The 23,889-nt window shown below is 37.3% G+C and overlaps 1 protein-coding gene across 2 annotated transcripts in view; it reads left to right on the forward strand.

The window, feature by feature from the left end:
* The window catches only part of prkcab (protein kinase C, alpha, b), a 308,642-nt gene that overhangs the window by 245,646 nt on the left and 39,107 nt on the right, over positions 1-23,889 (forward strand). For both annotated transcript variants that reach the window (XM_056454262.1, XM_056454263.1), the window contains 5 exons: positions 9,610-9,750; positions 12,359-12,532; positions 18,229-18,320; positions 19,631-19,693; positions 21,378-21,516. In XM_056454262.1, the coding sequence (XP_056310237.1) occupies positions 9,610-9,750; positions 12,359-12,532; positions 18,229-18,320; positions 19,631-19,693; positions 21,378-21,516 (609 nt within the window). The remainder of the gene's footprint in view (positions 1-9,609; positions 9,751-12,358; positions 12,533-18,228; positions 18,321-19,630; positions 19,694-21,377; positions 21,517-23,889) is intronic.

The following is a 23,889-nucleotide window of genomic DNA, read 5'->3' on the forward strand; positions in this document are numbered from 1 at the left end:
ATATTATATACTGTCATCATGGCAAAGATAAAATAAATCAGTTATTAGAGATGAGTTATTAAAACTATTATATTTAGAAATGTGTTAAACAAATCTTCTCTCCGTTAAACAGAAATTGGGGGAAAAAACTAACAAGAGGGCTAATAATTCTGACTTCAACTATATATTTATATATATATATATATATATATATATATATATATATATATATATATTACTGGTCTCTATAGTAAACACTATTTTTACTTTGTGTGAATGTAATTTATTTTCTTGACCTCAATAAATATTGTTGATTTAGACTAAAATAATTGTTTGAACCCCAAGCTAAATTATATTTGGAGGAAACACTATTTCTAACTAATTACAGTAATTTTACATGACGTTGTTTGAAAGTATCTTTTTTTCAGTGTAGCATGAGAATTCAGCAGATTCATCTATTAGCGATCTCCACATGAGCACAGTAAACTTCCTCTAAGATGCAGAGCTAGACCAATCACAACTAAAGTAAATCACAGAACTGGTTACTACTAATACCTATTGCATCATTATTGTGAAGGACCTGCACTGCATCTGTTTGCACACCTGTTGTTTCTGCAGGGCCATATTATGAGAGCCGCACTCCAATACTTTCATCAGCAGCGTGAGAGGATTTATAACAGCTGCCTCAAATTAAATTAGCATGTGAAACCTCTGATAATTGTGTGTCATTTCCTCATCACGGTCTGAATGAGGGTTATCTGTCTTCCTCCGACCTCAGAAACTTAAGCGGCTCTTCTGTTAAATAGCTGTCTTTTCCATTATAAAAGCTGATGATTCATTGGGATTTTTATGCAACGTGAATGCGTGTCATATTATACATGTCTTTAAATAATACATTTCATTAATTCAGATAAAGATAATCTGAATTATATTTATCTTTGAATATTTATCTTGTTTATCTTAACTTTTTAAATGCTTATGGAACTGTACACTGAAAAAATGTATTTAAAGATCATTTACAAAACAATGATGTGCAAAATATTAACATGCCTGTATAAAAAAATAAGACTTTGTACAAGGTCACTTCAATGTGTTTAATAAAACATTGAGTATTTTATATTTATATATTTTTGAAAATATCAAAGTCTCCAAAATAGTTTGTTGACCGTACAATATCATAACAGGACTGAAAATTTTATTTAATATTTAATTTAATTTATAACTTATGATTTTAATAATAATAATAATAATAATAATAGTAATAATAATAATAATAATGATAATATATTATTATTTATTATTGTTTTTATTTTTATTTATTTATTTATTTTATTTTTTATTAAAGGACACATTTTGAAAAATAGATTCACAATGACCAGACAGAAATTTAAAGCTGTGTAACAACAATAAAAAAAACATTTTGAAAAATTAAACTGGTGTTTTCAAATTTTCCTATAAATAGTGCAATGCCTTACATGTTAATAAGAGAAAAAGCAACAGCTGTTAATTGTTGTCAAAGTCATTGGGTCTCATTCACTAAGCAATAGTTTCTACACATTATAATTCACCAACTATATTATTATTATTATTATTATTATTATTATTATTATTATTATTATTATTATTATTATTATTATTATTATTATTATTATATTTTTAAAGATACAAGAAATGAAAATTTGGAGTAAATCACACATATGTAAAAATAAAATAATAATAATAATAATAATAAAAAATGTAATTTTAATTATTTTGACTAATCATTTTGACTTTAACTATATATGTATATATATATATATATATATATATATATATGTATATATATATATATATATATATATATATATATATATATATATATATATATATATATATATATATATATATATATATATATATATAATTTGTTATTGAATTTTTTTCAAATATATTTATATTTTTTTTATATAAACTATAATTATTAAAAAAAATTATATATATAATTTTGTTTTATATTATTATTATTTTATTTTAACATATGTTTGAATATATAGTTAATATATATATATATATATATATATATATATATATATATATATATATATATATATATATATATAGTTAAAGTCAAAATGATTAGCCCTCTCCTGTAAAATTGTAATTATTTTTCAAATATTTCCCAGTTATGTGTTGCTAAATGGAGAGGCATAAACATAATAATTTCACTAATTAATTTCACATTCTTGTGCGTAATATTTTACTGTTTTTTGCAAGATATTAGTACTGAGCCTAAAGTGATATTAAAAGACGTAAGTTAATTAGGTTGCTTAGGCGATTTAGAACAATTAAGTTTTCGCATATCAGTGGTTCATTCTGTAAACAATCGGCTAATAATATTGACGTTGAAATTGTTTTTAGAAAATTAAAAACAGCATTTATTCCAATCAAACAAACACTTTTCCCAGCAGAATAAAATTTTATAGGAATTATGTTGAAAATGTGCTAAGTCGCTTAAACATCTCTTGAAAAATATTTGAAAAACAATAGAAATATCACAGAAGGGCTAATCAGTTTGACTACCATATTAAACTACAGTACTTCAACTGTGTATATATATATATATATATAAAGTACTGTATTTGTACTGTACAAATTATTTTCTGTGTATTTCTACTCCTACACTTAAAAAAATTATGTTTGCCATTTGTTCAAACTACTTATTTAAAATGAGCTGAAACAACACAATTATTGACGTTTTTAGAGGGGAAACTTAATTGTTTTAAGTTCATTTTAATTAAATTCGAAAAAACAATTAAGCTTAATTGCGTCACATTCCAACACAAATTTACTGTGTTGAACCCAGCATTTTTTACATTGCAGAGGGAGAAAGAGAGATTAGTATAGAATGAGAGTGTGTGAACAATGTGTGAGGTGTAATTGCAGGTTTTGAAGAAGGGTGATAGTGCTTCATTATCACGTGGATACAGACGCCACATACAGAGCGACATCATGCTCCGGCAAACGTGTCCATGCTGTTGACAGATTCTCCAGCATCTGACTCCTCATGCGCTGTGAAAGAAGCCTGTGTGGACATGTGCTGGTCCTAGATCAGTGCTGCAATCCTTTAACCTCTCAGATCTTTATTAGATGGCTGCTTTCAGTTCTTCGCAGCCCTGGGTGTGTCTCAATCAGCTCAATTAGAAACAAGTGCTGGGTTTCACACAATCAATTTGTGTTGGGGCAACATGAAGGAATTAAATTAACTCGATCGTTTTTACAAATTTGGGTTAATTCAACATAAAACAGTTAAGTGGTGCCAAAGTAAAAGTCAAGAATTGTGTTGTTTCAGCTCATTTTAAATAGGAAGTTTGAACAAACAGCAAACATCCTTTTTTGAGTGTAGCTCCCAAGCTCGTAGTAGGTCTTGTGCTCTTTAAGGGCAATAATAAGGGTACATAAGAGCTTGGGAGCTACACGTTTGCACACTCATCAAAACTGGAGTTTATAAACAACAGCAGAACCAGATATTTTCATATATTAATTGTATCATGTTTTTAAAAGTACAGTAGATTATAACTAAACAACTTGATTGTTTTATATTATAGCAACATTTTAGCCTTAAAACATTTATAAATGTTTTATAAATGTTTACTAGATTTTTCCTAATCTATCTAGCTATGTTCGTTCATGTTAAAAATACATACATAATGCTTCTCGTTTGTTATTCCGTTTGACGATTTGCGGAAATATGGGATTCATATTTCGTGCCTCTGAACTTCCATTAATGGCACATACATTGTAAAAAAAACTAACTATTTTAAATATTTTCTGGATTTTTCTTAATCTATCTAGCTATGTTTGTTCATGTTAAAAATAAACAAGTAACTTATTTTTTTAGAAAAACGTCTCTCGTTTGTCATTAGGTTTGTCGATTTGGGTCATGTGATTCATATTTCCCACTTTTGAACATCCATACAATGTAAAAAACAATTCAACTATTATAAATGTTTGCTAGGGTTTAATCTAGCTGTGTTTGTTCATGTTAAAAATAAATAAATAACAGTTTCTTTTTAGAAAAATGTCTCTGTTTTTTTATTACGTTTGACGATTTGGGTCATGGATTCATATTTCGTACTTCTGAACTTCCGTTAAGGGCGCATACACTGTAAAAAATGTAACTATTATAAATGTATGCTAGATTTTTCTTAAGCTATCTAGCTATGTTCAGTCATGTTAAACATCAATAAATAACTGATTATTTAAAAAAAAACTCTCTGATTTGTCATTAGGGTTAACGATTTGGGTCACGTGACTCATATTTTGTGCTTTCGAACTTCCGTACACTGTAAAACAAAATTAACTATTATAAATGTGAGATAGATTTATCTTAACCTATCTAGCTATGTACATTTATGTTAAAAATAAATAAATAATGGATTATTTTTAGAAAAACGTCATTTGGTGTTACATTTGACGATTTTGGTCATATGACTCATATTTTCGTGCTTTCGAACTTCCATAACTGTAAAACAATTCAACTATTATAAATGTTTGCTAGATTTTTCCTAATCTATCTAGCTACTGTATGTTCGTTTATGTTAAAAATAAATAAATAGCAGATTATTATTATTATGTTTGACGATTTGGGTCATGTGATTCATATTTCGTACTTCTGAACTTCCGTTAAGGGTACATACACTGTAAAAAAATTTTACTATTATAAATGTATGCTAGATTTTTCTTAAGCTATCTAGCTATGTTTGTTCGTGTATAAAATCTATAAATAACGGATTATTTTTAGAAAAAACGACTCTGGTTTGTCGTTACAGTTGACGATTTGGGTCACTTGACTTATATTTTGTGTTTTCGAAGTTCAGAATCAGAATACAGATGACAAGTGTATGTACGTGTTTATTACTATATACAACATTATATGTGCAGCTGTTATGTGCAAATTGGCATGTAAAGTGTGTTGTTAAATAAGTGTATATGTGTATAAAAGTGTATAGCAAGTAGTGATGCTGGTTTCGCAATTATTATCATCAAGTGTTCATGAGATGGATCGTCTGAGGGAAGAAACTGTTTCTGTGTCGGGCTGTTCTGGTGCGCAGTGCTCTGTAGCGTCGACCAGAAGGTAAAAGTTCAAAGAGGCAGTGTGCTGGGTGTGAGGGGTCCAGAGTGATTTTGGCAGCCCTTCTGCTCGCTCTGGATAGGTACAGTTCTTGGGGAGTAGGAAGGGTTGTACCAGTGATTCGCTCAGCAGTCCGAACTATTCGACGTAGTCTTTGGAGATCGTATTTAGTAGCTTAGCTAAACCAGACAGTTATTGATGTGCAGATGACTGATTCAATGATGGAGGTGTAGAACTGTTTCAGCAGCTCCTTTGGGAGGTTAAACTTCCTCAGCTGACGAAGAAAGTACAGCCTCTGTTGAGCTTTTTTGACAATGGAGTCAATGTGAGTGTCCCACTTCAGGTCCTGAGAGATGGTGGTGCCCAGGAACCTGAATGACTCCACTGCTGCCACAATGCTGTCCATGATGCTCAGTGGGGGGAGAGCAGGGGGGTTTCTCCTGAAGTCCACTATCATCTCCACTGTTTTGAGCGTGTTGAGCTCCAGGTTGTTGTGGCTACACCAGACAGCCAACTCCTTAACCTCCTGTCTGTAAGCAGACTCGTCACCGTCCTGAATGAGGCCGATAAGTGTGGTGTCGTCTGCAAACTTCAAGAGCTTCACAGAGGAGTTTTTTGATGTGCAGTCATTCGTGTACAGGGAGAAGAGCAGTGGGGAGAGGACACACCCCTGGGGGGCGCCAGTGCTGATTGTGCGGATACTAGATGAGAATTTTCCCAGCTTCACCAGCTGCTGCCTGTCCGTTAGGAAGCTGTTGATCCACTGACAGACAGAGGTGGGCACAGAGAGCTGAGTTAATTTGGGCAGGAGAAGTTTTGGGATGATAGTGTTAAACGCCGAGCTGAAGTCAACAAACAACATCCTCACATAGGTCCCTGGTCTGTCTAGGTGTTGCAGAGCATAATGCAGTCCCATATTTACTGCATCATCCACAGACCTGTTTGCTCTGTAGGCAAACTGAAGAGAGTCCAGTGAGGGTTCAGTGATGTCCTTCAGGTGAGCCAGCATCAGTTTTTCAAAGGACTTCATGACCACAGATGTTAGTGCCACTGGTCTGTAGTCATTTAGTCCTGTAAGTTTGGGTTTCTTTGGGATGGGGATGATGGTAGAGCGTTTGAGGCAGGAGGGCACTTCACACAGCTCCAGTGATCTGTTGAAGATCAGGGTGAACATGGGGGCCAGTTGGTCAGCACAGGATTTTAAACAGGCTGGTGTTATAAAATCTGGGCCTGGTGCTTTTTTCCTCTTCTGTTTCCGGAAGACCTGGCGCACCTCGTCTTCGTTAAACTGTAGGGCAGGTATGAGGGAGGCTGGGGGTGGTGGAGGTGTTAATGGTGGCGTGAAGAGCAGTTCAGAGTGGGTGTGGGGGGTTTTCTCAAACCGGCAGTAAAACTCATTCAGGTCGTTTGCAAGTCGTTCATTGTCTACAGTGCTGGGGGATGGTGTCTTGTAGTTTGTGATGTTTTTCAGACTTTTCCACACAGATGCTGAGTCGCTGGAAGAGAACTGACTCCTTAGTTTCTCAGAATAGTTCCTTTTTGCGACTCTGATCTCCTTTTCCAGTGTGTATTTGGCCTGCTTATACAAGGCCCTATCCCCATTCCTGTAAGCAACCTCCTTGGCCTGACGTAGCTGTCTGAGTTTTACAGTGAACCATGGTTTGTCATTGTTGTATGTGAGTTGAGTCCTGGTAGGAATGCACACGTCTTCACAGAAACTGATATAAGATGTTACAGTCTCTGTGAGCTCATCCAGATCGTTTGCAGCAGCTTCAAAAACACTCCAGTCAGTGAGGTCGAAACAGGCTTGTAGATCCCGCTCTGTTTCGTTAGTCCATCTTTTCACAGATCTTAATACAGGTTTGGCTGTTTTCAGTTTCTGCCTGTAGGTTGGAATGAGATGAATCAAACAATGGTCAGAGTGTCCCAAAGCTGCTCGTTGGACGGAGCGGTATGCATCCTTTATTGTGGTATAGCAGTGATCCAGAATATTGCTTTCTCTTGTGGCACATGTAACATGCTGTCTATATTTTGGCAGTTCACGGGACAGTTTTGTTTTGTTAAAATCCCCGAGAATGATTAAAGCAGAGTCCGGGTGTTGTTGCTCTAACACCGTGATCTGATCAGCTAGTTTCTGTATCGCCAGACTCGCTTGCGCGAGCGGAGGAATGTAAACACTGACGAGGATGAACGAGCAGAACTCGCGCGGGGAGTAAAAAGGCTTACAGTTAATAAACAGTGCTTCGAGATCTGGACAGCACATCTTCTTTAAAACTGTTACATCTGTACACCACCTTTCATTGATGTAAAAGCACGTCCCGCCACCGCGCGATTTCCGCGTTGATTCCTCGTCGCGATCCGCTCTGAACAGCTGATAGCCCGGTAGGTGAAGCGCGTTGTCCGGTATGGTGTCGTTCAGCCAGGTTTCCGTGAAACACAGAGCAGCTGAATGCAGAAAATCCCTGTTTGTCTGAGAGAGCAGAATGAGTTCGTCTATTTTGTTGGGTAGAGAGCGGAGATTTGCTAGATGGATGCTAGGCAACGCGGTCCGAAATCCGCGCTGTCTGAGTTTCACCAGCGCGCCTGCACGCTTTCCTCGTCTGCGCGCTTGGAAGCGTTTGAGTAGCACCGCGGCTCCGCCGACTACAATGTCCAACAGAACATCAGATAAATCCAGGTATGGAAAAATATTCGGTGGTGTATGTGCCCGAATGTCCAACAATTCGTCTCTGGTGAAACTAATTGTAGGAAAATGACTCGAGACAGGACAAACTAACAAAAACACAAACACTACTGCAGAGTACGACACGGAGGCTGCCATCGTCATCGGCGCCATCTTGGACTCTGTACACTGTAAAACAAAAATTAAAACAAAATTAAAATATTATAAATGTTTGCTACATTTTTCTTATCTAGCTATGTTTGTTCATGTTGTTTGTCATTATGTTTGACGATTTGGGTCATGGGATTCATATTTCACACGTTCGAACTTCCATTAAGGCCGCATACACTGTTATTATAACTATTATAAATATATTAACTATTATAAATGTGCATTTTTTCCCCTAATCTATCTAGATATGCACATTCATGTTAAAAATTAATAAATAGCTGATTATTTTTTAGAAAAACGTCTCTTGTTTTTTTTTTGTTTAACTGGTCAGGCGATTCATATTTTGTACTTCCAAGCTTCCGTTAATGGTGCATAGACTTTAAAAAAAATTACTATTATAAATGTATGCTAGATTTTTCTTAACCTATCAAGCTATGTTTACTCATGTAAAAAAATAAATAAATAACCAATTAATAAAAAAAAAGTCATGTTTGTCCTTACATTGATGATTTGGGTCACGTAATTTATAGTTAGTGCTTCTGAACGTCCGTTAGAGGCACATACAGTGTACAAATTTTTTTATCAATGTTTGCTAGATTTTTCTTAAGCTATCTAGCTATGTTCAATCATGTTAAAAATATACTGGTTATTTAAAAAAAAAAACCTTTCTGATTTGTTGTTACGGTTGACGATTTGGGTCACGTGACTCATATTTTGTGCTTTCGAACTTCCCTACACTGTAAAACAAAATTAACTATTATAAATGTGAGTTAGATTTATCTTAACCTATCTAGCTATGTTCGTTCATGTTAAAAATAAATAAATAACCAATTATTTTTAGAAAAACGTCTCTCGTTTGTGGTTACGTTTGTCGATATGAGTCATGTGATATTTTGCTCCTTCGTACTTCTGTTAAGGGCACGTAAAAAATACTGGGTTGCACAAAATCGAATTGTGTTGGGACAGCATGAAGGAATTAAGTGAACTTACTAGTTTGTACCAATTTAAGTGGATTGAACATAAAACTATTAAGTTGTCTTAAAAAACTCAAGAATTGTGATGTTTCAGCTCTTTTTAAGCAAGTACTTTGAACAAACAGCATTATTTTTTGAGTGTAGTGCGTATCAATGCAAATGTTTCAGTGCAATTTTAAAATGTTGCGATTGTGACAGCACTTAAAATGACTGACGGCCTGATGAGTGCACTGACTACTGAACAAGGGAGCTGATTGAAACACACCCCAACGCAATCAAATTGAAAGATTATAAACCCCAGTGTGTTGCGATGCGCCTGATGGAGGAGCAGAAAACAGGGACTGTGTGTGACCTTCAGCCACTGAATCCCTGTCATGTACATGGCCTTTAAGTCAATCAAGACTTTAGAGTTCAGTACACTCGAGTTCACTCGAAAGACTTTTTTTTTTGGTGTACTAACATGTTTTGAAAAGGGTACCAATCACAGCTAATTGGGAGGAGGAACCCGTATGTTTCCACTTCTAGCAGCTGTGGACATTTGTTTTTCCCAGCCATTGTTTTGCATGCTCTGTCATTTCTGCACAGTTACAGCACGTTTATACCGAATGCCACACTGAGCACGTCAAAGAGTTTCATTTGCAGATGATTGTAGAAACTCTTGTGTGAGTCTGGAATATGTGTCAGTTATTGACCACTCTCCATTACTCTTGTAGAAAGCCAAGCTCGGGCCTGGAAAGAAAGTCATCACCCCCACTGATCACCGGCGCTTCAGTTTACCATCCGGAAACATGGACAAAGTTCGACTCAATGACTTCCATTTCCTGGCTCTTCTTGGCAAAGGCAGTTTTGGGAAGGTCAGTCATGTCCTAAAAGATCATCTGTAATATCATTTTGTTAGAAACTTTTACATAACTCCATAGTGATATATTATATATATATATATATATATATATATATATATATATATATATATATATACAACTACAGTTGAAGTCAGAATTATTAGCCGCCCTTTTTTTTTCTTTTTGAATATTTCCCAAATGATGTTTAACAGAGCCAGGAAATTTTCACAGTATGTCTGATAATATTTTTTCTTCTGGAGAAAGTCTTATTTGTTTTATTTCAGCTAAAATAAAAGCAGTTTTTATTTTTTTAAAGCCATTTTAAGGTCAAAATTATTAGCCCCTTTAAGCTATTTTTTCCATAGTCTACAGAACAAACCATCATTATACAATAACTTGCCTACTTACCCTAACCTGCCTAGTTAATCTAATTAAGCTAGTTAAGCCTTTAAATGTCACTTTAAGCTGTATAGAAGTCTCTTGAAAAATATCTAGTAATATTTATTGTCATCATGGCAAAGATAAAATAAGTCAGTTATTAGAAATGATTTATTAAAACTATTATGTTTAGAAATGTGTTCCACAGAAATTTCCAGAAATTGTGGAAAAAAAATAAACAGGGGGGCTTATAATTTTGACTTCAACTGTATGTATATATATATATATATATACACACACACACACACACACACACACACCATTTTGAATATACTGTATGAGTACACCCCATTTTGAAAATGAAAGGTTTTATCCATTTCTCAATGAATTTTTGTAATATATTTTGGTGCATTTGAACAATACTGATTTATTAAATGAATATATTAATTAAAATAAAATAGTCACTGAACATCTTTAGAAATAAAAAGATAATACATTTAAATTCATATGAAATATTGGGTGGTAAAAATTACAAACTACAAAATTTCAACCAAGATTTTATGCATTTTTTGTTTCTTTCATTGAACTTTTCTCTTTTATATTGTTTATTTAACATTTTTCCCTAACATATAAATTTGGGTGTAAAATTACTCATTTTGGACCGTTATCATAAGTTATTTTGTTAGATTAACTCCAGATTTGGCTTCAATACAGACTAATCTACTGTACGTGCATAGATATAATACTGTAAAGCTTCCTATAGAAAATATTAATTCAAATGAGAGATTTGTGAGGGGTGTATATATATATATATTACTCGTTTCAGAATTGTAGGTACATTTAGTGTGTTTTTCATTCATTTTGTTTAAACTGGGATGATACAGTACAATAAATGTATAATATATAATGAACTGACTCCATTATTAATATAAAATGATGCTTAAATGTGACAGGGAATGTTTGATTCTGTTACTAATCGATGTTTGTTAAACTTTTTAAACCACTAACAGAGTTGACGATAACAAAGTTGACATGTTCCACCATTTTAGCTTTAGCTCATGATGCTAACCTCAAACCATATACAGTACCACACGGCATGTATAAACTGATTTTTATGTAACTGCATCATATCATTGTTTGTAAAAAGTGAACGAGAAATTTAATAAAACATCACAGTAACAGAGTTGACATAATTATTCTACTATTGGTATGTCACAAATATTTAAACAAATTAATGAAAGAATGATAGACCTGCCAGAGGAAGTGACATCACTTGGATCAAGTCACAGGCTTATTCAGATTATTATGCATTTTATAGGTCATGTAACAGAATTGACCAGACTATAGGGACACACAAAAAGTCAACACAGGCTCGTTATGAATATGTACCCCCTTGTACATTTCTGGGGAGCATGAATTATGTAGCCAGAGGTATGCCAGGCTGCATTCCGTCTTTAAAACTAATGCTACGAGGAAGTATGATGCCACCGCTGGCTTCTGTTTCTTTTTCGAGCTACCAGCTGACCACCTACCTCTTTGTGGATGACTTTTCTGCTGTTTCCAGTTTATGCAGTAGCTAACTGTGTATGTCGGTGGACCTGGCGACGGATCGGAGTTGACCGTGATGATGATGTCTGACCAAAAACGGTTCCAGAAAGAAGGTCAAACAAACACAAAAGGCAAAAAGTAAAATAAACAGTGTAAATAACAGGGTGAGAATGTAGTAAGATCTGAAAATGTGGTAAAAATCAGGCGGCCACAAGGGCTTTTCTTTACCTGGATTGGTTTTGAAAACACTATAGGTTGGGTTTAAGGAAGGGGAATTGGTCGGTCAGTCCATCAGTCAGTCGACAGCACCTTCTGGTAGATTTACACAAAGAAAGCAGGCGCAAATGACACTCGCGAGAGAAATTTGACATCTGAAAAAGCCTAAACAGCGGCCTCTGGTGGATTCACGAAAACAAAAACTGCAAAAAATTTACCTCCTGGGACATATTTTGCACTCTCCAGAAATGTATACAGGGGCACATATTTACAATGAGACTGTTGCAAAAAGTCTTTAAGTTAATATTTTTAACACAAATGTCCATAAATACACATACAAACATAATTTTTTTAGACATAGCTTGATATTTGGGTTATTATTCAAAACTGGATTCTTGGAGATACTAAATGCTACTGCGATTCTAAGTTTCCCTAGAGGTGTTTTTAACTCTCCTCCAAAACTGTGTGTCACACACAGGTGATGTTGGCAGAGATGAAGTCCACAGAGGAGTTATACGCCATTAAAATCCTGAAAAAGGATGTGGTGATCCAGGATGATGACGTGGAGTGCACAATGGTGGAGAAGAGAGTTCTGGCCCAAAGAGAAAAGCCACCTTTCCTCACACAACTGCACTCCTGCTTCCAGACAGTGGTGAGAAATGCATCTCTTTGTCCACTGTGTGTGTTTGTCCTTTGGGGGATGTACTGTTACAATATCATTAGACACACAAAAAAAAAATTCAATTTTTTTCACCATGTCCACTGCAGTTGTGGTGATGCTATGAGAAAAACCTCAGACATAAATCAGTTTCTGACATACATTACTGTGCAAAAGTTTTAGGCTAACTTTAAATCTGTTGTTTTAGTGATGGTATAATGAATATATCTGACCCTTTTCCACAAAGCCAGTCGTAAATGTACATTTTTTTTATTTGTTTTTAAATAAAGGGTGAATAAATAATCTTTTAATTAATGTATCACTTGTTATGATGGGAGTTTGAATTATTTTGGTTTCATGTGAAAGGCAATGTTGGAGAGAGGTTATTTCCCCTGGTTTGAGCTGTTTCGTCAGCAGTATTCTCTGAATTAATGAAATTGTGAGTGTTGAAAAGTACAGATAGGTTTTAATCCATTGTGTCATTCCTTCTGGAAAAGACTTCAGTGGTAATAGTTTAAAATTTCAGCTGAATAATGATATGCAAACTCATGTTGTAACTTGTTCACATGATTGTGAACAGCTAGCTCACAATCATGTGGCCGGCAGCTAGCTCTCAGCTAGCTCTCTCACATGGTCGCCCTCTGAAGCTAAGCAGGGCTGTGCCCGGTCAGTACCTGGATGGGAGACCACATGGGAAAGCTAGGTTGCTGCCAGAAGTGGTGTTAGTGAGGCCAGCAGGGTGCGTCCAACCTGTGGTCTGTGTGGGTCCTAATGCCCCAGTATAGTGCTGGGGACTTTATACTGCTCAGTATGACCGTCTTTCGTATGAGACGTTAAACTGAGGTCCTGACTCTCTGTGGTCATTAAAAATCCCAGGATGTCCTTGGAAAAAGAGTAGGGGATTAACCCTGGTATCCTGGTCAAATCTGCCCCCTGGCCGCTGTCCATCATGCCGTCCTAAACATCCCCATATCATAGGTGGCTCTCCTCTCCACCAATCAGCTGGTGTGTGGTGTGCGGTCTGGTGCAAAATGGCTGCCATCACGTCATCCACTGGTGGTGGATGAGGAGATTCCCCCCTATGTATAAAGCGCTTTGAGTGCCCAGAAAAACACTATATAAATGTAAGGGATTATTGTTATTATTATTATTATTATTATTATTATTATTATTATTATTAGTATTATTATTATTATTGTATATTAGGATCCTCCATAAAGAAGATATAAACAATAATAGCATTTCCCAAAATAGCACTGTACCCGCCAGGTCATCTGCAGTTTCTACTATGAAAACGTAACTTTTTAAAGATTTATTTTTGGGCAGTTTACCTTTTATTGACAGAGCTGTAGCTAGATATGTGAAGTTGGATAGAGAGAGAAGAGAGATTGGATCAGTAAAGGTCCACGATCCAGGATGTGATCTCTGGTTTCCCAAAGTCAATTTGCGCTATACATTATGTCTGCATACTAACCACTAAGCTATCACCACCAACTGAAAAACTCATTGTTGGTCAATAATGTGCATTGTTGAGCAGTTCATTTAGACAACTTTAGAGGGGATTTTCTTTCTGAACCCTCAGATCTAAAGCCTTAATTTCTGCCAAATATTGTTCTCTCCTTACAAACCATACATACAAATGGAAAGCCTGTTTATTCAGGGTTTCTCTCAAAAATGAAGGTATGAAACCTGTCACTGGGTCAGCAAGTATTGTAAGTATCATACGAACATTTTTCTTCCAAATCTTTTCATTGTGTGTGAAAGAGTTGCTCGAATTCATTAAACTGTCCTTTCAATGTTTGACATAGAAAGCAGCACATATAAGCAGTGTGTGTATTGGGGTTTTGTATGTGCCAGACAGGAGAATCTCCTCCAGGAAACCCAGCAGCTACTCTCAGTGTGGGCATCCTGCTCATGAATAATCCAACAGATCCCAGCATGCCCTCGCTAAATATTCATGAGGTGCATGCAGACAGCAAATCAGCCATCATGTCCACTCGCATTTCACTCCAAACAGCAAAACTCCCCGCGGGTTTATCACTTCTTCAGTACAAGTGGTGTCAGAGAATGGTGACACTGTGCCTTTGAAAGGTCTGCAGTGTATTGGTGCAGTGGTGGTGTCTTTAAACATTTGAATTAGCGTAGTAACCATTCCACAGCCTTAACGGCTGGGATACACCAAGCCAGTGGTTGGCCATTGGGCTTTGTCGGGTCATCAATCAGTGTTGATCTGGCTAGTTGGTTTGGTGTGGTCCACAGGTCCCCTCGGGATAACATCAGATCAACTTGGCCCGATTCAGCATGTAGAATTGACATCGAGTGTTCTGATTGGTTATTCAGTGACAAATTAGAGCATAAGAACAGAAACTGAAGTGATGTAACCAACTAAACAATTCAAGTAAAGAAGGAACACAAAGAACGAGACTAGTTGCAGCTGGAAACGGCTTGGTTTGTCCCAGACTTAACCAATGCACTTTTAAAAATTACAATCTGAATCCAATGATTGTGATTTAATTGATTTATGTTTGAAGGCAGCATAGGTGTATCCTTTGATATCTTATTGTAGCAAGTGGGGACGGCCGAGAACCATGGGACAGGTGCTTTTCATTATCACTCAAGGACCAACCTTGCCCTGTTCCCATGATTCTCAGCCCCACACACTCGGGGCAGAGAGACGTGGAAATGGGGTGAGGCCAGTGCTTGAGTGATAACGGGAATCACCTGTTTTGTGCACCGGTGCACTGTCTTGTGAGTGCCATGGAGTAGCTCTGGATCATGAAAGAAGGAGAGACAGCAATGGAAGATGAGAGAGGTCCAGGCCTGTTATGTTTTACTTTTCTCCTGGCCTGCTGGACAGTGGCTCGCTTTAGATCATCATATTCCAGGAGGTTCTTGGGCAGTAGCTGATGGGTGTAAATCTGGCCTTCGCCAGATAGCAGTGAGATGATGCGTACCGGCAAAGTCTATTTAAGGCAAGTCATTCCATTCGGTGGCCATCTTTGAAATGCCTCTCGGGCAATATGCTCAGGCATTCTGTCTGAATGGGGAAACACCAAATTCTCTAAAACTATTTGCCAAGCTTACGATTACGTTACATATTTGGAACCACCAATAAAATTAAACAACAACTGTCTCATAAGTTTACAGTAATTTCTAAATGTCCGAATCAAACTAATTCGTCATTGTTTCAGGTTGCCGGAGCTAATGTGCATGCGCACTCAAAAGGAATGAGGTCACGACACCAACCTCAATTATGGTCATGTTACACATTATCATCCTCTAAATAATGATCGTCAGATCGCACTGGTCTTCTGATGTAAGTTGGTCTTGATGGCGAATCTCCTCCAGAAATAAAAACGACTCTTTGTTTACAAGATTGTGGGGCGTTTGAGTATTTGCTGTCATGTGATGTGCGTTTGACATGACTGACTGTACCTCGTGTTCGTTTCATACAGATTACAAAACCAAAAAACTTGTTTTCAAGTGTAGTTGGTTCATTTAACACAGATTTCAAGTGTTATGTGGATATATTTCTTATGTCTGTGATTCACTGAGATTGGTGTGGTGAAAAAAACTGAGGTAAAAGCACACGTCTGGTCCGAGTTACTCTGTCAGCCTACAGCGATCGATGATTGGCTTCTGTACTAGTGGGGGGGGGGGGGGGTGATTTCCCATTTTTACAGTTACGCTTTCCCCCATTCAAAACTATACGAGTGACATGTCTTGTGTATCATATGGTCTTTGGTACCAGGCAGTTGGCCTGTGGCCATTCTCACACCTCAGTCATCTTTTCAAAGAGGTCCAGGAATGTCTCCGGATCATCCTGAGGACCCATCTTCTGTAGGCTGATGGGAGGGTGGGTGGCAGATATTTGCACAGACCGAACCTCCTGGTCAAGCAGCTTCCAGAATAGCTCACGGTCCTCCTTTTGAGCAACCACAATCACCTGGAACCTCTTCACTTGCACGTTATAAAGTTCCAGGAGTGCCTAATGCTGTTTGTTCTGGAGGGCCGAGAGTGCCTAGATGACTTCCACAAATGGGCTGGAGAAAGTTGTTGACACACTGGTGGCTGTGTCACTTCTTCCTGCCAGGTTTCGGCACCAGTGTAACAAAGTTTCTGGCCACCTGGCCATCAGGAAGAAGGGGCGGAAAACATACAAACTTTTAAATAATTTTAATAATGAAAAAATAAACTAAACAGATGGCAACTCATCATTGAGACTGCTGCTAAACTAAAAGCTAAAGTAAAACATAATGTGCCTGGACCTCTCTTGTCTTCCAATGCTGTCTCTTCTCCTTTTATGAACCAGAGCTCCTCCATGGGACTCAAGTCCTCATCCCATTCCAATGGCTCTCAGCCCTGCCCATTCGCTACACCCATGATCAGTGGTTTGTTCAGTCCAGTGACTCTTTAAGCTATAAGCTACAGTATAAAAGTTGTCTGCAAGTTGTGATTGATGAGTGTCTGTAAGATGCTGTTTACACCTGGTCACTTCATGTGTTTTTTCTGATGGGATAGCTATCTGCTGGTAAAAAAAAAAAAAAAAACGGGTGTAAATGCCCCCGGAAATGCATTAGAGATGGATATAAATCTGCTCAAACCACTTCAGGAGGTGGTCTGGGACACACTACAGACAAAACTGGAGAGGTCTAAATGCATCATGTTGTTGAAACCACATATGAAATATGTTCTGTTCCCAAAGTCAAAAAAATAAATAAGTAAATAAAAATGTGAGAGCGTGTTAGTTTATATTACATAATCAGGTATAACAGAACTAATGCAAGACCACAAATGACATGTTTGGATGTTTTTGACCAGTCATTAAATGGTAAATTACAATTGTAAATTTATATCAAATGGCAGCTTTAACAACAGAGATGCATCACACACCTGTAATAGCATATCTCTGCGAATTGAGATAGAAATAATAGAAAAATATAGCATTTTAATTTGTTTACAAATGCACAGTGTTTTGTTTTTGGGAAAGTGTGTTATACATAAATTAACATGTATAAATGATTTGGGTGATTTGTAGATCAAAAACACTATTGGTTGAGTTTAGTGAAGGATTTGGTCAGTGGTTTGCTAGCTGATTTGTGCAACAAGTGCTGTCTTCTGCTGGACGTGTACAAGAAGGATGTGTATCTGAAACGTACCGTACAATAGATGTGCTCATTCAAGTAATGTCATTCAAATGAGCAAAAAAAATATAGACAGCGCCTTCTAGTGGATTTGTCTTTTGAAACCCAGAGCAACGTATGTTACGTTTACAAAAAAAGGCACTTATTTCCAATGATCCTGCGTTGAATACATCTTAGTGACAAGAACACATTAGGGTCAAGGGAATCAATTTGCGGAACATGAAATGGATGTGAAAGCTTAAACAAATATATGAATTTCAGTCTCTCTGAATTAGCAGGACATCCTGATGAACCCCATTCCAGAAATGCTGTCATTTGAGGTATTGTATTAGTCAATGTGTCATGTTTGGGATGTGAATGTAATCAGCTTTCTAATCGGTGAAGGAAATAAAGACGTTGAAGCTGGTCACTGAAGTGTCTGTTACACAGTGTCTTGACATATCAATGGCATATGAGGACAGTAGACGGATTGATTCAGTGCTAAAAACAGGGGTGTGCTTGATATTTTCTGCAGCTGCACTATTTGTCTCATTTGTCTTTTGTCAGGATCGTCTGTACTTTGTAATGGAGTACATTAACGGCGGAGACCTGATGTATCACATCCAGCAAGTGGGCAAGTTTAAGGAGCCACAAGCTGTGTAAGAAAATGACCCACTTCTTAGTAGCAATCAAAACACACAATGAGTACAGACTGAACTCATTAGTCACACCAAACACACTGTTTGTCCACATGTCGGTTTGTCCAAACAGTCTTTGCGGGACTGTTTATGTATTGGGATACTAATATAAAGCACACTAAGTACTACTGATAATATAAATTACTGCTAACCTGAAAATCATCTGAAGCAGCCCGATCTCACAAGGATACGTAACTTTTTTGTGTATTGTAAGAAAAGTGGCTTATTATTACATTTCAGAGGTAAACCGCCAACTTTTCTAGCATATGTTTTACACAGCCGTCGCAACGTAGTACTGGGAAACACCCATACACACTCATTTACACACACACTCATAAACTATGGCCAATTTAGTTTATTCAATTCACCTATACCGCATGTCTTTGGACTGTGGGGGAAACCGGAGCACCTGGAGGAAACCCAGGGAGAACTCCACAGGAAAATGTGGTAACACTATATAAAAACTACACGCTATGAACCATTTATTAAGCATTAGCAAATAGTGAATTCATTATATGTTAAGCATTAACTCTACATTAATAAACGTTAGTAAGCAGTTTTTAAATACAGCCACAAATGCTGTATGACAGACTTATAAGCACATTTATAATGTGCTTAATAATTGTACTTTCATACTTTGTTTACGATTTATTTTTATTACTAAATTAAATATTGAATTATTTACAAACCAGTTAATTAAGTATAGTTGGTTGTTTTTTAAGATCACTCAGAATGAGTTTGTAAACGATTAATAAACTTTTGAAATCAACATTTATATATCTTATTATTCAGGCATATACTAATAGTTAATTTGTATGTTAATAAATGCTTTATAAACTCAACTTCATCCAGTTTTGTGACCTAATCTAAAATGAGGACTATTTATGCTTTATAAATCCCTTATTCCACAAATAGAAAGCTCTAAACATAAAGAAACTGCATATAATGGGGGAATATCTGAGGCCGGTATCATAAAAAAGCGTCTCCTGAAATAGAGCTGTTCATGTTAATCTAATGTATGCCTTCACTCCGACACCACACCATTCTCACCTTGTCAAGAGAGGCTAGAAACGTTCAGCCACTGAACAAAAGCACATTTCAGAATCAGAATCAGAAAGAGCTTTATTGCCAGGTATGTTCACACATACGAGGAATTTGTTTTCCTTTGTTTCTTGTAAGGACTTAAATAGCACTCTGAGAATGAGAAAAAAGACTATGGCATGTTTGTGAATGTGTGATGCTGATCGATGCTCACTGTGCTGTGTTGACAGATTCTATGCGGCGGAGATTGCAGTCGGACTCTTCTTTCTTCATAGGAAGGGAATTATTTACAGGTGAGGGGATGAGAGACTTTTTTTGTCATCCTTAAAGAGATATTCACCCAAAAATGAAAAACTATCCACCATTTACTCACCTTTGAGTTGTTCCAAAACTTTATAAATTTCCTTTTTTATTGCTGAAAACAAAAGAAGATAAAGGAAATTCCCAAAAATTGGTAATCATTAACTTCCATAGTTGAAAAAATAATAATATGGGGGTCAATCCTTACTGCTTTTAAGTTGATAGTGACATAATTTTCAGTTTTGGGTGAACTATTCCTTAAAGTCATTGCTCTACACTGAACTGAAGCCTGCAACACACATGTGTCAAAGCCAGTTCCTGAAGGGCCGCAGCTCTGCACAGTTTAGTTCCAACCCTAATTAAACACACCTGATCAAACTAATTGAGTGCTTTAGACTTGTTTTATACCTACAGATAGGTGTGTTGAAGCAAGGCTGGAACTAAACTCTGCAGGGTTCCGGCCCTCCAGGAATTGACTTTGACACCCCTGCTGTAACAGATATTATAGATGTCCTCACACTTTCAGCCATTGTCACAGTCAGCCGAAAATACATTTAATTGGATCAGATGCTAATCGTTACTCTTTACATTAGCCAATTACAGCTTAGATGGCATCAAGACAAGCCTATTAAACATCCATTTCCATCAACACTTTTACAGTAGTCCAGCTTGTTTATTTGCCATGTAACTGCAGTAAACTCAAGACAAACACGGACTGCATTTGCTCAGTATCTGTCTAAAGCCATGTTGCTGGAGGCACACCAACAGCGCATATTTTGGATGTCTCCCTTCTCACCCCATTCATTTCAGGTTTTGAAGTCTCTTGTAATATTCTGATGAGTTGATTTAAGTGTGTTTGATTAGGTAGAGGTTAAAATTGTGTACAGTTGGTGTGTCTTCAGGAACAGGGTTGGGAAACAATGCTCTGAAAATGTAACATTTTGCACTCCATTTCATTATTGTTTAAGGATATTTGGTCATTTGAGTCATCAAATATATAAATAATGTATCTCAGAATAGAATCTTTTCAGATTAAATCCACATTAAGACTTTCTCAAATTGAGCACATAAATAGCAAAGAAGTCTTCAGATTTTGTCTGTGAGGGTGTGATATTTTTGTCACATGCTTGAGGTATTTGGCCAGTCACAGCGCACTAAATGCAACAGTAATGTACAGTATGTGGAAAATAATGTGCTTTTTGAACCAAAGGCACAACATAATGTTCTTTATAGTAATGTCACATGGCCTCTTATATGCTATTAAACTGTCATCTCCCAGCCACACTAATATATCTATATACTAGAGCAATAATATCTGGTTACGGTGAAAATGATAGTCATCAAATGAATATGAAAACAGAAATTGGAGTGTAGCTGAAAACAGCCATTACCTGAAGTAAACAGCATTACTCAGGGTTCAGCAGGTCCTGAAGCGCAAGCATAAATGTTGCTGTGAGTCTGCGAGGAGAGAGAGAGGGGCTCTTTCTCGCTCGTCCCTGTAGGCTGTGGCGTTCAGCTCACATTAATCATGCTCTCTGATGATGAAGGCTGAGGTCGACCTGACCTCGCTGTTCACTGCCCAAAAACACACACCACTCACTCAATCACTCACTGTCCACGACTGCTTTCAGCTGCTTGTATCTGAGCTTCACACACACACCTGTGTTCTGTCCACAGAGATCTGAAGCTGGACAATGTGATGCTGGACTCTGAGGGCCACATCAAGATCGCAGACTTTGGCATGTGTAAGGAGAACATGTATGAGGGAATGACCACACGCACCTTCTGCGGGACGCCAGATTACATCGCCCCAGAGGTGAGAGAGCAACACCACTGCTTTAAACCAGTAGATCATCCAATATATATATAAAGAAACTCAAACAGGTTTTGATTAAATGAAGGGAAAGTAAATGATGACAGAAATAATTTTTAAGGGTGAACTGTCCTTTTAATGGGTCTCTGTGAGAGCCATTGAAAACAAGTGACCTGGACAGGAGGGAGAAACCCCAATGCATTAAACCAGTAGATAATTAAAAAAATAAAACACAGGCAGCGCATGCAGTCACTGATCCATCAAATCTGTGTAACACAAATGTACATCTGTCAATATAAAGACACTCAGGGAGAAGGGAAGTTGAAGAAAGATGGAGTTGACTTGCTAACAAAGTTTTGGCAGCGGAACCACGCCTCACTTTGTCTCCTCAACCAATCACCTACTCCCTAAAACTTTTTTAAGATCGACCATCCCTCTAGAACTGTTCTTCTTTCAAACCCACCCTCCCTCCATTTCCTAGCTTCCCATTCATAATCCTGTAACTCTCTCTTCACTCCTATTGAATCGGGGGGTCCAGTCACTCTACCAAAATATTACAGAGACTGTACCCCCACTCTGAGTCTCTGGGCATCGTTGTAGGACGCCCAATCAACCTACCTACCTGTTCACCATTTATCCTCTTACTTCCCTTCATCCCACTGTTCTCTTAAAATACCCTTCATCCCTGCATCCCTGCATCCCTACAATAAAGTCTAGCTCAAAGTATGGCCTGGTCCATGCCAGTGAAATAGACTTTTAAAAGGATAGTTCACCCAAAAATGAAAACTTACCCACTATTTACTTACCTTAAAGTAGTTCCAAACCTTTACTAGTTTCTTTCTTCTCTTGAAGACAAAATAAGTCATTTTGGAGAATGTCGGAAACCGTTAGCTATTGATAGATAACAGATACTGTGGAAGTCAATTGCTGCATCCCAATTCGCAAACTATCCATCCTAAATAGTATTCAAAAATATAAGTAGTGTGTCTCAAACTGTAGTATGTTGAAAAGAGTATGTCAAAGGTTTCCAGATGGTCTACTATTTCCTAGGGATGTGAAAATTAATTGTTTCTTCGCAGACGCGGACAATTCAGTATCGGTTCAGTAATAATCATAACCAGTTATTATGTACTGACCATTTATCTCATATGCGCTGTGTCGCTGTAGCTTACTATGGCCAGGGAGATGAGTGCAAGCATTTACAACGCCTCCAACTACTTAAAAACTCAGAAACTGTGCACAATTACACTGCGTGTGTGTTTGCTGGACAGTTTTTCACTGACACTGACACTCAACAGCAGAAGCCACTATTTCACTACGATTGAGAGAATGAAAGTAAACTTCATCTCTCACTGTGGCTCATTTGACTGACTGCGTGACTTTTCCTCTTCTCTCGGCTGTTACACTTCTGGATACAGACAGGAGCGCGCGAGTTTTCTCCACCGCGTCTATTATGGATCAGCTGTGATCGCGCTGCAGTGTTGCCAAATGTAGCTGACTGATTCCAGCCCAAAAACTATCCAAAACCCGCTGAAATGTCTATTCAAAACTGCCCAATCTGGCAATACTGCGCCGCTGCCAATTATCAGTGTCACTCATCGGTGAACAGCGCCTGTAACGAAGGCCAGCTAGCGAAGTGCTATTCAGGTAAACCTCACTCCTCTGACCTCAAAAGGTGCACTAGCGATATACGCTAGGGGCTATGGTCTTTAGCCTCCTAGTTAGAGCAACCGACTTCCATACAAAGAATCACCACAGACGTAATAAAATCTGAATGTATAATTATCCAAAGACCTGAGAAGATTTCTCTGCCTGAAAGACTTGTGAATGGCAGATTAACTCGCTGTTGACTCAGCAGTAAGGTGACTAAATATGAAAGAAATGTGGATGATGTGCCGAGATGATTGACAGGCGATGTCACTAAGCAACATAACATGTTTGTAACCTAGAATCACTGGATAATGGAGATGGGGATCCACAAGCAGTTTATTAAAGAGAAAATGGTTAGGCAGGTAACTGTCAAACAGGTACAAATGAAATTGTAAGGGTAATCCAGAAGTGTAGTCAGAAACTGGTGAATGGTCAGTACAGGTGGCAAAACAACATTAATGATAAAACAAGGCAAGTATCAAAACAAAGAAAGAAAAGACCAGGAAAACGTTTTGTAATACTACTAGTTAACAACAACAAGACTCAGCAAAGTGTGTGGGAATGTGAGCTGTATAAATAGTCCATGTAATCATACTTAGATCAGCTACCAGCTACCAGATCATCGGAGAGCCGGAAACAAGTCTGTGTGAGGTGTATGACAGGATTTGTAGTTCATAAGCTGACAGAATTGTAGTCCAGTTGTTTTTACCTGTTTACAAGTGATCT

Source organism: Danio aesculapii, chromosome 3, assembly GCF_903798145.1.
Source record: "Danio aesculapii chromosome 3, fDanAes4.1, whole genome shotgun sequence".
In the NCBI taxonomy this organism is placed as follows: Eukaryota; Metazoa; Chordata; class Actinopteri; order Cypriniformes; family Danionidae; genus Danio; species Danio aesculapii.